This window comes from Colletotrichum fructicola (assembly GCF_000319635.2).
Source record: "Colletotrichum fructicola Nara gc5 chromosome Unknown KSG_Nara_v1_contig04, whole genome shotgun sequence".
Classification (NCBI taxonomy): domain Eukaryota; kingdom Fungi; phylum Ascomycota; class Sordariomycetes; order Glomerellales; family Glomerellaceae; genus Colletotrichum; species Colletotrichum fructicola.
In genome coordinates, this window is record NW_027094054.1 from 1,110,819 (window position 1) to 1,124,282 (window position 13,464).

At 52.3% G+C, this 13,464-nt stretch overlaps 3 protein-coding genes across 3 annotated transcripts; all 3 read left to right on the forward strand.

Annotated features, from left to right (window-relative positions):
• Positions 1-4,888: 4,888 nt before the first annotated feature.
• Positions 4,889-6,940, forward strand: CGGC5_v007108 (uncharacterized protein; the record flags this gene model as incomplete). Its single annotated transcript, XM_032024386.2, has 3 exons — positions 4,889-4,899; positions 5,298-5,356; positions 5,412-6,940. The coding sequence occupies 3 exons, from the start codon at positions 4,889-4,891 to the stop codon at positions 6,938-6,940; spliced, it is 1,599 nt and encodes a 532-aa protein (XP_031878924.2).
• Positions 6,941-8,840: 1,900 nt separating this feature from the next.
• CGGC5_v007109 (uncharacterized protein) lies at positions 8,841-9,347 on the forward strand (the record flags this gene model as incomplete). The annotated part of the gene is made up of 1 exon (XM_032024388.1): positions 8,841-9,347. One exon carries the CDS (start codon positions 8,841-8,843, stop codon positions 9,345-9,347), a length of 507 nt encoding a protein of 168 aa, XP_031878926.1.
• A 1,634-nt stretch (positions 9,348-10,981) lies between these two features.
• hmu (Halomucin) lies at positions 10,982-12,121 on the forward strand (the record flags this gene model as incomplete). Its single annotated transcript, XM_032024389.1, has 1 exon — positions 10,982-12,121. One exon carries the CDS (start codon positions 10,982-10,984, stop codon positions 12,119-12,121), a length of 1,140 nt encoding a protein of 379 aa, XP_031878925.1.
• Between the last annotated feature and the right edge of the window lie 1,343 nt (positions 12,122-13,464).

Sequence of the window (13,464 nt, forward strand, 5' to 3'; positions counted from 1 at the left end):
CTGGTGTCGTTTACGCTCTTGAGCAAGCCGCTTGATCCCTGCTAGGGTAGCTAGTAGGCCTCTGGGGACTGGTAGCGTTGTACCCTCCTTAGCTAGGCTATCAGCCTCCTCATTCCCTCTTATCCCTTGGTGCCCTGGGGACCAGTGGGTTTGTATATTGTGTATCCTAGCTGCTTCCTGGATCTCTAGGAAGGCAGCTTGTGAGGATTCCGGGGCCTCACCTCGGATCCCCTGGATAACGCTAGTGTTATCGATACAGATGTGTATAGGCTGGCCTTGGGAAGTCAGGAGGGCCCTCCGGAGCCCTGCCCTCGCCCCCTCTGCCTCGCCGTCGAACACTTCTGCAATGCCGAGGCGGCTGCACCCTTGAGCTATGCGCTTGTTACTGCGGTAGATAACAAAGCCGAAACCTGTAGCCCCGTTAGGGGCTTTAGAGCCGTCTGAGTAGATGATCGTATGGTTCTCTGGCACAGTCTTAAGCCAGTCTTGGAACGCTTTAGCTGCTTTCTCCTTGCTTCGTCCATCTGTAGGGTCTTGTAGTCCTGAGAGGTGCTGCGGCTGTAGGAGTAACGGCCTTGGGCACCTAGGTAGGAGGGCTGCTGTTCTTTGTAGTCTTGTTTGCTGCCGCCCTGGCTGTGAAAGCCTAGGGACTAAAGGGTGCTGTTGGTCAACCTTCTGTAGGCGTGTAGCAAAGCGTAGGCGTGCCCCTTCGAGGGCTACTTTTGCTGTTGGCAGGCCAGCATCTCGAAGGAGGCTACTAGTAGGCGTAGTCTTCCAGACGGGTAGGATAGCCCTTGCTGCTGCTGTCATAACCTTCTCTACCCTCTTTATTAAGCCCTTCTGCCTTGTACTAACAGTAGCTGCCTGGTTATTAGCACTGCTGCTAGTAGCAGTAGTGCTGCTGTTTCTAGCTGGTCTCTTTAAACCTGCATACCAGGTCTCAGCTCCATATAGGGCGGTTGGGAGGACACAGGCAATAACAGCTTGGCGGGCAGCAGCAGCTGGGAGCCCCCCTTTAGTGTTTGATAGATGGCGTAGGAACTGGGCTACCTTCTTTGCTGCTGCTACCTTTGTATCGACGTGGTGCCGGAAGGTGAGTTTCTTATCAAACCAGACCCCTAGCCATCGTATAGGCTTAGTTGAGGCCTTAATAGTTAGGTCCTTTGCCTGTATCTCTGGTAGGTCTACCCTCTGCTTATGTTTCCTGCTGAAGTGGATTGCTTCACACTTAGCTGGGTCAAACGCAACCTTATTATCAATACCCCAGTTGAGGATCTGAGTTATCTCCTGGCCAAGGGCTGCAGAGTTTCCCTCTAGAGAAGGGCTAGTAGCTAGCAGGCCTATATCATCTGCATAGCCGAACCGTAGCTTCTGGTTATCAGCTAGGATATCAGCTATATAGAGCAGAAAAAGGATAGGGGATAGCGGAGAGCCCTGAGGGAGCCCACAGGATAGGGGGAAGTCCTCTGTAGTAGTCTCCTCTAGCCTGACTCGGGCGGTCCGGCTAGAAGCAAAGGTAAATATCAGCCTAATCAGACTACTAGGCCAGCCTTGCTGTCGTAGCCTAAGAATAAGTCGATTTCGTAGGACAGAGTCAAAAGCCCCCTTAACATCCATTGTTGCTAGAGTTGCAGTAAGCCCTAAGTCTAGAGCCCTTTCGATCTCATGGGTTAGACAGGTTGTTAGGTCGACTGCAGCCCTCCCTGGCAATGCCCCAACCTGCTGTGGGCTGGCAACCCCTTCTAGGATAGTAAGATAGGCCATCCTTTTTGCTATCAGCCGCTCTAGGCCTTTGCCTAAGCAGGATAGCAGGGATATCGGGCGCCAGGACCCAGTCTTAGAGAAGTCTGTTTTCCCTGGCTTCTGGATCATAACAACCTCTGCCTTGCGGAAGGTTCTTGGGAAGTAACCTGTCTGAACGCAGGCCTGAAAGAGCTGCTGTATAGGTGTAGCTATAAGGCCCCAAATAGATTGTAGTAACTTTGTAGTAATCCCATCAATCCCAGGGGTTGTAGCCTTTGTGAGAGTAGCCTGGCGTACTTCCTCTATGCTGACTGTGTGCTGCCAGGGTATTAGACGCCTTGCGACTATAGGAACAGTGAACGGGTTCCCAGGTAGGTCGTCTGCAGCATCAAATCTCTCTAATAAGGCCTTCCGCAGGGCTTGGGCCTTATTGTAACTGTTGTTGACAGCCTGTCCATCCACTATTAGAGGTGGGGCCTTGATAGCTAGCCCAGACTTACGCCAGCTTAGTATCTGGTATAAGTTCTGGTTAGACCCAGCCTCCTCAATCTTAGCAGCCCAGTAGGTGCGTTTTGCCTTCCTGACTGTAGTCAGAAAGGCCTTCTGCTCCTCTAGGATAGGCAGTGGTATTACTAGCCTAGGTTCTTGGGCTTGTCGTCGCCTAGCCTCAATAGCTGCTCGATGGGCCTCTGAACACTCTTCTGTCCACCAGGGGGCTCCCCTGCCCTGGTTAGTCCGTCTCTTCCCTACTGCTTCTATAGCTGTAGAGAGGAGGCTGACTAGTTGGGTAGCTAGAGTGTCTATTTCTGCTGGAGTAGGTGTATCCCTTAGGGTAGGTAGGGCTGGGATCCCCAGCTTAACTAGGTCAGCTAGCCGGAGTATAGCTGAGTCTGGGACTATAGGGTGGCTAGTCTGACGCCTCTGTTCCTGGGCCTTGCTTATCGGTATAATAGTCGTAATAGCTTGATGATCAGCCCCTGGGTGTATATGTGGGCTAATATAGGCCTCAGCAAAGGGGATGTTTGAGAAGGTTAGGTCGAGGGTGTGCCCATGAGTGTGGGTAGCAGCTCCAACCTCCCCAATAAACTCAAGATCGTGGCCTTCAGCCCATTCCGCGATGTCGTCTCCCCGGTTCCGGCTTCGGGAGCCAGGTTCCCAGTATGGGCAGTGCGCGTTAAAGTCCCCAGCTATAAGAGTTCCTGCTAGCGGTTGATAGCCTAGGAGGGTACTTGTTGTATGGTTTATAGGCTCGCCTGGTGGCCTATAGACGTTTGTGATAGTGAAGTTACCAACCTTAACCCATAGGATATCCCTTGATTGGGTAGGTCTTTGTTGTTGTATTTGCAGCCTTAGACCTTTACGTGTATAGGTCATAACCCTAGGCCTTGTGTCCCTGCTGTTCCAGAAGTCTACTGGCACATAAGAGTTATAGCCTGGGTGTGTGTTAATTTGCATCTTATCTCTATAGCCTATCCAGGGTTCCTGGATCAGTACTATATCGATCTGATCTGCCCAGCAGAGCTCTAGGAGAGCTGTGTGAGCTGGACTTATCTTCCCCACGTTACACTGGGCGACCCGTAGTACCCGTGGGGTAGCCGTTCTGAGCCTACTGCTCTGAGTCGAGGTCGAGGTGGGTATAGGCATTAATAACGTTATAGTCAGGCTTCTGTGCTACCCTCTGGCTTCTGCTGCTGCTTGGAAGCGGGCGGATAGGGCGGTTAGTTAGGGGGAGGGCATCAGAGTCCTCAGTTTCATCCTCATCCATACTGCTGCTGCTTCCAGCTATGCTAGCAGTATCTGCAACAACAATTGAGTCTTGTGTAGGTGTGGGGGGGCGAGGGCGCTTTGATGACAGCTGTTGCCTCTGTGTAGCGCTTAGCCTAGCTTTAGCTTGTTGTGTGCTTCCTGGGGGGCAGGTCTGACTGGTAGAGAGGTTCTTGGTTGCTTCCTCTCCAGCTTTTCTGATCCCTCGTAGTTCCTTCTGAGTTGGGATAGTGAGGCTCCCATTCACTAGTAAAGGTCTAGCTGGGCAGTCTGTATGGCTTGATGGGAAGGGCCCATAGCAGTTAGCACACTTAGATCTGGCTAGGCATAGCCCAGCCTCATGAGTATCTAAGGGCTTGCTGCAGTTCTCGCAGAGGGCTTGCCTGGTGCAAAAGCGGTTTGAGTGAAAGCCCTGGCAGCCAGGAGAGTGTCGCTTAGGGGTATGCTTCCTTGGGGGAAGCAGACGGGCAGGGCCTGACTGGCCAAACAGGCGGAAGCCTTCCTTAACCTCTTGAGGGAGGGCAATAATCAGGCTTTGCGTGGCTGTAGCTAGGTTAGGGCTATCCCGGGTTGGGCGCCAGGAGAGAAGTCTTTGCTTTGTCCTTAGAAGGACCTCCTCCTCTATTTCAGATTCTAAGCCTACCCTACTACCATCAAGGCTTGTGAAGTAGAGGGGGCAGAATGGGATGTTGTACTGATACCACTTTGTAGGCACCTCCACCTTTTCAGCTGTGAGACAGTTCTTGATCTCAGGGGCCCTCTGGAGGAGTAGGGCCTGGATTTCCTTGTTCTGGGGCCGGAGTGAGAAGCCTGTAGCAGTATGGCGGACCTCAACTAGGTCCTGCGGCTGTAGGTTGAGCTCCTTTGTTACTACCATCTTGACTGAGTGGGGGGCTAGGGTTCTGGACGTAGGGATATGTTCTGCAGGGAGCCGGACTAGTAGGCGGAGGTCCTGGGTCTGTTTTGGTTTGTTTGTGTTGTTGGTGGCCTGCCGGCCTGTTGTTCGGTTCGGCCTGGGGCCGGGGGTGGGGCCGGAGAGGGGTCCGCCTCTAGTGGAGCCTCCGGCGGCTTGGGCGTATGTTTTTCCGGGGCCGGGGCTAGGGGTGGGTCCAGAAATTTCTGAGGTTGCAAATCTGGCAAAAGAGTTGATAAGGTCTTGAGCTGTAGCCTTCAGACGTGCTGGAGCCGTCCCAATGAGGGCATCTAGACCTTTTGCGAGGAGGTCTAGGGCCTCATCTTGGAGGGCCCGGCCTTCCCGGGCTTGCTGAAGGGCGGCAGTGGCCGTTCGTGGCCCTCTTCCCAGGGGCCGGATAGGGGGGGGCGTGAGGCCCCTCGGGCGCGGGGGTAGGGAGGTAGGGGGGGGAGGGGTCTTCGGCAGGTTATGCATAGAGAGTAGGAGGCCGTTAGGGCCCTGCGAGGGGCCCGCGGCTGGCTGTGAGGCCATCGCGGGCGAGGGTTCTGGTCGTGGGGGGTAGATTTGGTGGTGTTAGTGTTAGGGTGGCGGACCCAGCGCGGCACTAACAGTGGGTGCCGGTGGGGTGGTATGTAGGAGGGAAGTCCTTCCACTGCGTTCGACTTTCACGTAGTGGACTTTCCACTCTCCACAATCTCACACTCACCTTCGGGCACCTACCGACATCACTTTCCTGTCCCACCACCACTCCAGAATAACAACACGCACAACCTGTCAATCGACGAAGCAAACTTCACGCCGTTGCCAGGAATCGAAGTACGACTTCTTCCGAGCCTGACGATCCTGCGTGCTCGGAAGAATTTTGCTGGCCAGGCAGCGCCAGGTGGCTATCCCGGCAGTGTCCATCGTCATCGTCCTTTGTCGTCGTCTTTCATCGTTCGTCGCTATCTTTATCGCTACCCCTACCGTTTCTCTGCTAACTTTCTTGTAGCCGTGCGACTCGCCAGAATCGACGCCGCTTCCCCCATTTGCGTCCCTGTTGACTGGACCTTGCTCGCCAGCGATCGGCAATCCAAGATGGCGAAGCTGACTGACCTTCCTCCCGAGATAATTCTCATGATTATCAAGATTCTTCGACCTCGATTTGATGGCAAGCTGTCAGTCGCGACAGGCCATGAGAAAGCATCGGCAGGAGATTACTACGACACTGCATTCACCGTCAGCGATCTTCTTCACGAAAACAGTCAGAAGCGCCACGCTTTAGCGAGCTTTGCCCTTTCTCACAGAGCCTTCACTCGAGCTTCAGTTGAGCAAAATTACACCATCGCCGGAATCCACAAGCTTTACGAAAGAACGGCATTGAAGAGGATGGTATCGCTTCTCCGACTTATCGACTGCAACAACACTGTACGCACCTCTATCCGACATCTTTACGTCCACGCACGACATCCAACAGTGACCAGGGATTTCATAGACTTTTATGAAGCGAAGGTGGCTACTTTACTGGATTCATTCGGGCCCATGAGCCTTGATGTGCCTTGTCTCGAATCTCTCGACTCGACCGCTGCTGTGCCGTCTCGTTACCTCATTGGTTACTGCGTTGCGCTCATTCTTATTCGCCTTCCAAGTCTCCAGGAGCTCACACTTAGTGTGGAGCAACCAACGCTGCGAACCATGGCCCAGGTTCTCTCGGTCGCTCGAACTCACCAGAATCCCAATTCAAACACACCCACACCGTTGTCTATTCCTATCCTTCAAGCTCTCAATATTAGCGATTTAGGGTTGGAGTACATCGAAGAACTGGAACCATGTCTGTGGACGAAACCCGGTTCTGAAAGATGCTTCCACAACTCCGTCCTCCGCCAGCATTTCAATGTTTCTACTGTCACTTCTTTGGTGCTCGACAAAGTTCACATGGAGGTACCTCTCCTGGTTAAGACGGTTCGCAACTGTCTAGCCCTGAGGAAGCTTGTCTGCGTTCGATTCGTAGCTCGGATGATGTCGTCCTCGGATCTCAATGCAATCATGGATGCCATACGGGACCAATACAAGACTTTGGTCACCCTTTGTCTGGACCTAAGCACCTGGCACTACGTGCAAGACCAGCGTGTATATGATCGCATTGCGACGCTTGGCGACCTGCCCAGTCTGGAGCAGCTATGGATCACTACATGCACCTTCGCTGATGACGACGAAGAAGATAACATCGATAACAGCGAAAGTCAGGGCCACAACAGTAATGAGAGCGACACAGATGACAGCAACTTGGCAGAACATGAGGTCTTCGAGACCTTTCTCCCAAGTCTTCCTGAGTCGTTGAAGCGTTTGCACCTAGCTGGAGGAGTGCGCCCGATCCGACAAAGTCTGCTGGACATGGTCCAACGCATCAAGATGGGAGGTCTGAGAAATCTACGGGAGATTGGTCTGAGCAGGAGACAGTGGGACGATGAGCTTGAGGAGGCGTTCGCGGAGTACGTCCCGGTGCGAACGACAGTTGATCCACGCCCTGCTACGTGGTAGGCACGATCTTGCTGGATTTGCCTGGTTCGGAGATGGATAGGCAGGAGAAGACGGAGACAAGTAGGCCTTGACAAGCGGATACATACGACAACAAGAGAATGACGCCCGTCGGTTGGGCCGATAGTAGTAAAGAAGACGATAGGGATAGCGAAAATGATGATAATGTTAGACGACAACGATAGATGATGATCTCGATGGATAGTGACCACGATGGACGATGACGATAGATGGCGATAGGCGACGACGGCGATAGATACAACAACAATGATAGACGATGGAACGACAGGAAAAGAAAGGGGGTCGCGCACAGTCGGATATACTGATTACAAGCGTTCATGATAGACACTGCCCAGCTAGCAAAAGTCATGGTTGGATGAGGACAGTGTTTTGAGGTGAGAGAATTGAGGCAGATGAGGATTGTTGCTGTGTCATAGACAATGAGTACCATCGTTCTTCATGGTCGGTCCTTTGGTGTCACTGGGCCTGCGTCGGTGGATGCCTATTGATCTTGAATAACTTTTCTTTCTTTGTGGTCATGCGGCAGCTTTCTTCGACCGTACAATACGAGAAGCAAGAAGGAAGCTACGTTCAGGTACTGGAGCCTTCCTTCCTTTCTCAGATTGAAGTGCGACACCTCCCACATGACCTTAGCCCAGCGCAATTTCTTCACCTTCCCTCTCAACACAACTTTAGCGCGGGGGCTGATTTTTGCAAATCACCAGGCTATCAGACTCAAGATTTTATCTCAAATCAATCTACCAGCAACACAGAGGTGACTGCGACAATAACGTCTAAGACACACGAAGATACAGAGAAAGTTATCGCCCTGAAGATAGCCGGTTTCCAGCTTCTCCTCGACATTTCTCAAGCTATCGATCGCCAAAGCGCACACGGCGAAGATTGGTCTCTGCCAGCAACGGCCACAGCGTGTGCAACGAACCCTTTTCATTGGTACCCAGTCTCCCTCTCCGTTGTTGTTCTCCTCTAACCAAGATATTTGGTCATAGGTACCTGCCATTTACTGCTCGACCTTTCAACCGCCGACGCAATCCTGCACCCCTCACAAGCACCACCTAATCGTCCTCGACGCCCTCATGGCCAAGCTTTCAGACCTTCCGCTGGAGCTGGTTCGCCACATCGCGTCCTTTCTTCGCCCTGACTGGCCCGGCGCACTGCTTTTGGATCACGATGAGGGCTGGGAATGGGTCCACGATATTCGAAAAGTCCACAACGCCAACCGAGCATCTCTACTCAACTTCTCGTACACTTCGAAAGCCTAACACCTTGGCCTTGCGCCCGAGCTGGTGCGCTCGCTTGGGGTTCTTGACCGAACTGGCGGAAACGAGCTTCGAATGCTGTTCAAGTTGCTTCGCTACTTGCTGCACAATCCGGCGTCATCGCCTAGTGCCGTTCGGAAACCATTCATTGGCCTTTACTCTGACAAACATACGGGAAGATCTTCCGGCTTGGACCATGTCTGTCAACGCGATATGGATCTTCTCAAGGAAGCAGCCCTCTGCTTTGGCATCAACATCTGGAGGGAAACGCTCGCTTGGAACGACGATATGGTAGGCTGGAGCATCGGAGAAGTCTTGATACATGTACCACATTCCCTGAAGGGGTTTCTGGTCGGTCTGATCATCCTCAACCTCCCAAATATCCGAGACCTAAGCATCATACTTCCGCCAGCGTCGCACATGGCTGTGACCCAGCTGCTGCGTCTTGTTCAGAAACTGAGGGCAGTCGACAACGATATGCAACCGATCCTTCACCTTGAAAGCATTGCGGTCAGAAACTGGAACTTTAACGACATTCAGCCCACGGGTTTTGAGACACTATTCGATTTCAGACCCCATGCATCGATATACTTCTGCAACTGCATTCTAGACGCGCCTCTGCCATGGGCCCCGAACATCACGTCGCTGGTATTCAGAGATGTCAAGGGGATTACGCTGTCGACCGTCTGCCAACTCATCAACGACACCCAGCGTCTGACGAAATTCATCTGGCTGGCAGCGTTGACATCCTTGAGGACGACATGTTGCGCTGGGCCGAGATACTTTCGGGGAAACGCTTTGATGAACAGGATGACGAGAGAGATGACGAGGCATACGACGAGGCATACGACGAGGCATACGACAAGGAAGACGACGAGGAAGACGACGAGGAAGACGACGAGGAAGACGACGAGGAAGACGACGAGGAAGACGACGAGGAAGACGACGAGGAAGACGACGAGGAAGACGACGAGGAAGACGACAATGACAATGACTATGTCCATATTCCAGAGCATCTGGCTTGGGACATCGGCTTGGACAACTTTGACCATGAGGTTCATGAAGCTTTTCGGGACAGCAAATGGGTTGACTTCTTTGAGGCCCCTTCCCCTTTGCCCGGTATCTTTTAGCTAGATAATCACAAGCGCAAGGTCACAGACAAAGATCAGACCGCGGGCAGGGTGCTGGGTCTTGCTTCAGACTGAGAAATGGAGTTGTGTTAGTACCTGCTTAGAATTAAATACCAGATGGAAGCTTTTCTCTGCACATAGCACATTCTTTGCGACCGATAACAAAAATGACTTGGAGAGTGTTGATGGCTTTAACCCTACGACCCAAAAAGGCAGGAAGGAACCCACGCCTACCCGCTGGAGCCTTCCTTCCTGCCATCGCATCTCAACGTCAAGTATATCACGTGATCATGGAACAGCGGTGTTTGCACAACTCACCTCGACAGTTGACTTTCACTCCACGTTGATTTTCTCAAATCACCCCTCGGATTTCAGCTTCGCTCTTCTATCGCACAGTGACGACGACGGCGGCAGCGATCAAAAAGCACACCCACGCAACGAAGTCGCCGCGCACAAACAAGCGGTTTCCTCAAACTTCCTTCACTTCCACCATTTCACGAGCTGCCGATTCCCGACGCGCAAACAACGCGGATCGATTTCTCTCCACAACAGCGGTAACGAATGCAAACAAGATCTCCTCGGTACCTGGTTTCACTCTCCACGATCGTTTCCGTCTAACAATTTTCAGACACCTGCCGATTTCCACCCGAGTCTCCACGGCCGACGCAATCCCCCGGTACCAACATGGCGAAACTTTCCGACCTTCCACCGGAAATGATTAGACACATCGGCTCTTTCCTTTGTCCCGACTGGCCCGGGGAGCTAATGTTAGATCACGGCCCCGAACACGACTGGGTCTGGGAAGTGTATGCGTCCCAAAACGAGAAATGGTATTCGCTTGTCAACTTCTCATACACTACGAAGGTCTATAACCAAGCCCTGTTATCAGAGCGATTGAGATCACTCGGTGTTTGTGATTGGACTGGCGGCCACGGGGTTCGACAACTGCTCCAACTACTGCGACTTTTTCTCCACAATCCGGCAGCGTCGTGCAATGTTGTCCGAAAGCTGTTCGTCAAGATGCCTTCGCACGACCATGCCTGTGAGCCTTTCGACTTGAGCAATCCCAGCCATCAACGCGATATGCAGCTTCTCGAGGAAACAGCACAGGGAGTTGGTTTTGATATCTGGAAAGAGACATTCGCACTACCCGGCGACACGCCAAGCCACATTATTGGGAAGATTTTGACAACCAAGGACGGATTTAAGCCTTATTTCCTGCAAGGGCTTTTGCTTGGACTTCTCATCCTTCACCTTCGGAACATACGAGATCTCACCATCGAACTCCCCGCTATATCGCTGATGGCGATTACCCATATTCTGCGTCGCGTCCAAGAGCTGAGGGCAAGCGGAGGCGAAAAACGTCCAATCCTCCATCTGCATTCCGTTGCCATCTCATCCTCCTGGGCCTTTGATAATCAAATGCCTGGAGACTTCGAGGGGCTATTCTCTATGCGAACACAAGCGTCAGTGTACTTCCGCGACTGCCAGATACACAACCCTCTCGCCTGGTCCTCCACCATCACGTCCCTAGCACCAAGGGAGTTGAGGGGCATCGACACGTCGACTCTCACAGACCTCATTTCCAACTGCACATCTCTCACAAGGTTCATCTACACCCCGACGTTGTGGACATGCCAGATATACCAAGTCCAGGTACAATCCTTCAGGCGTTGAAGAAGCACCGTTCAAGCCTTGAAATTCTCTGTTTGAGCTTCGTTTACGATGGAGGTCAACATCACCGTCTTCCTCCTCCTTACATCGACTCCTTTGACGATTTTTGGCGTATCCAAGGACTTTGGATCAACTGTGCTTGCTTCGGCGACGACATACAAAGCAGTGTGCTTCGGACTATTCCCTCATCTTTGGAAAAACTACACTTGGCCGGAGACGCGAGCGTTATTGCGGATGACCTGGAGTGGTGGGCTAAGTCACTGACCGGCGAGAGCGATGAAGAGGACATTGACCCTCTCGCCGGCTTGTGCTTTTCTTCGGATGACGAGAGTGAAAATGGTGGCTCCCACGATGGCAAGGGCGACTCTCGCGACCAAGCTGAAGATGACTTGGATGTAGAAGAGGACCCTTTGGAGCAGGAAGAAGATAACGTGGATGAGGGCGAGGTGTGCGAAGTGAGCGGGGATGAAGAGAGCGAAGAGGATGAAGACGATGACGGCGATGATGAAGATGAAGACGACGAGGACGACGTGAAAGACTACGAAGTGGAAGACTATGGTGATTACGAGCACGATGAGACCGAGTTTGAAGAAGATGAGTACGGACAGGATAAGAACGATTTGGAAAATTACGGAGAGAATGTGTGCGAGGCGGAGTTGTGCGAAGAGGACGACTATACAGCGGACGAGTACGAGTACGAAGTGGAGGAAGAGAGCGAGCGCAACAACAAGCAGAATACAGACCAGCAGGACGAGCATCGGCACAACGAAAACGACCAGAACGACAGCAACCAGAACGACAGCAATCAGAACAACGAAAACCAGGAGGACAGCCAGGAAGACGAAGACGAGACTGAAGCGGATACAAACGGGAAGAATGAGGGCCAAGGTGACGACCATAAGAAACGCCCCACCCGCTTCTACATACCGGAAGAGCTGGCTTATGACGAGGAGATTAATGACATCTCAATCCCCTCTGAGGTGTGGACAGCGTTTGAAACCTGCGAATGGATCAACTTTGTGGAGGTTGACACAGATCATGGCCAGTGGTACGCGCCAGTGAAGGATATGAAGAAGCGATTGTGGCGGGAACTGAGCTGATTGCGGATGGCAATTTGTGTTCTCTTTTCCATGCAGTCTCCACAGAGTAGGCGCAGCTGTCTTGATAGGTGCAATGTTAGCATGATGGGAATACTAGAAGCTTTGCGTTGTGCTCTGCACTACATCATGTTCGTTCCTGTGACAGGCGTGAAGCTTGGAGAGTTCATATTGCGACGGTGGTAGCGAGAGATGCCGGCTAAGAATATGGAAGTCTTCAAGGAGAACTCAAGCGCCACATCAAGTATAAGATGGATTTTCTCTTGATACAGTCCTGCTTGCTTTACTTGACAATTGTCGCTTCTCGTTGCTCATGTCTCGGTGGTTTTGATGTGGATATTGGTCGTCTGATGTTGAACATCCGGTTCAGTCAGAGCACCAACGTGTCCAACGGCGACAACCTGACTCAGACACCACAAAGGTCTTCAAGCACTATTCAATTGGGTTCTCCAGGGCGAATTCAGCATCTCCTCAGCCACCACAAGTGAGGTTGAGAATACGATGTTGCACTGCGCACCTTAAACATGTGATGTTGCATCCCGTCTGCTGCGGCCGCCAAGAGGACCCTTTTTTTGGGGCCAACCTTCGGGCAGAAACCGACATTGAAACCACGACATTGGCAATAAGCCTATTTTTACAATCCTTGCGTCATATCCTGATAAGAAAGAACAGAGAAGAAGCCAGAACTCCACAAACCGGGGGCCCTTAGATAATCACTAGACCGCCTCTTGTCCCAGTTTTAAAAATTCTAGCTTCCTCAAGGGTTCCCACAGAGCCGCCACCGGGGGACCCGATTTAAATCCAAGGTGAACACTGTGAAGCAGGGCGGGCACCCATCTTTGAAAGCACACACCACTTGTGTATCCATCGACGGGTAGCACACACCACCCACACACCTGCGGCCTCGTGGACACGGGGAGCGACCTTGGGGACCCTCCTCCGCCACCTTGATCCCCGACACTAACAATGGGGAAGTTGAATTGCGGATCCATCAAAGGTGCTTGATTTTTTTTTTGCTCAACAACCTGGCTGGAACGGGAACGTGCTTTTTCGCCCTCCAGCAGGTCAGGCCCAGGCCTCCGTAAAACTCGGTGCCCGAACTTATTCCGGATTGTGACCTGCCTGGTTTAAAAAGGGCTGACCTCAGGGGTAATCGGCGGTGAGCTGTGGTGTTCTGTTTCTCAATCATTCAACAACCTCCTCCTGCTGCGACTCACGATAACCCCTCAGTGTCCTCGTCCCCCTTAATTCTTCGTCCTCTCCGCCCGCAGAAACACCCGTCATCTCATTTCATTATCATCTTTTGTTCATCTAGCGAAAACAAGTCCCAAAAAAAGTCCTTTAGA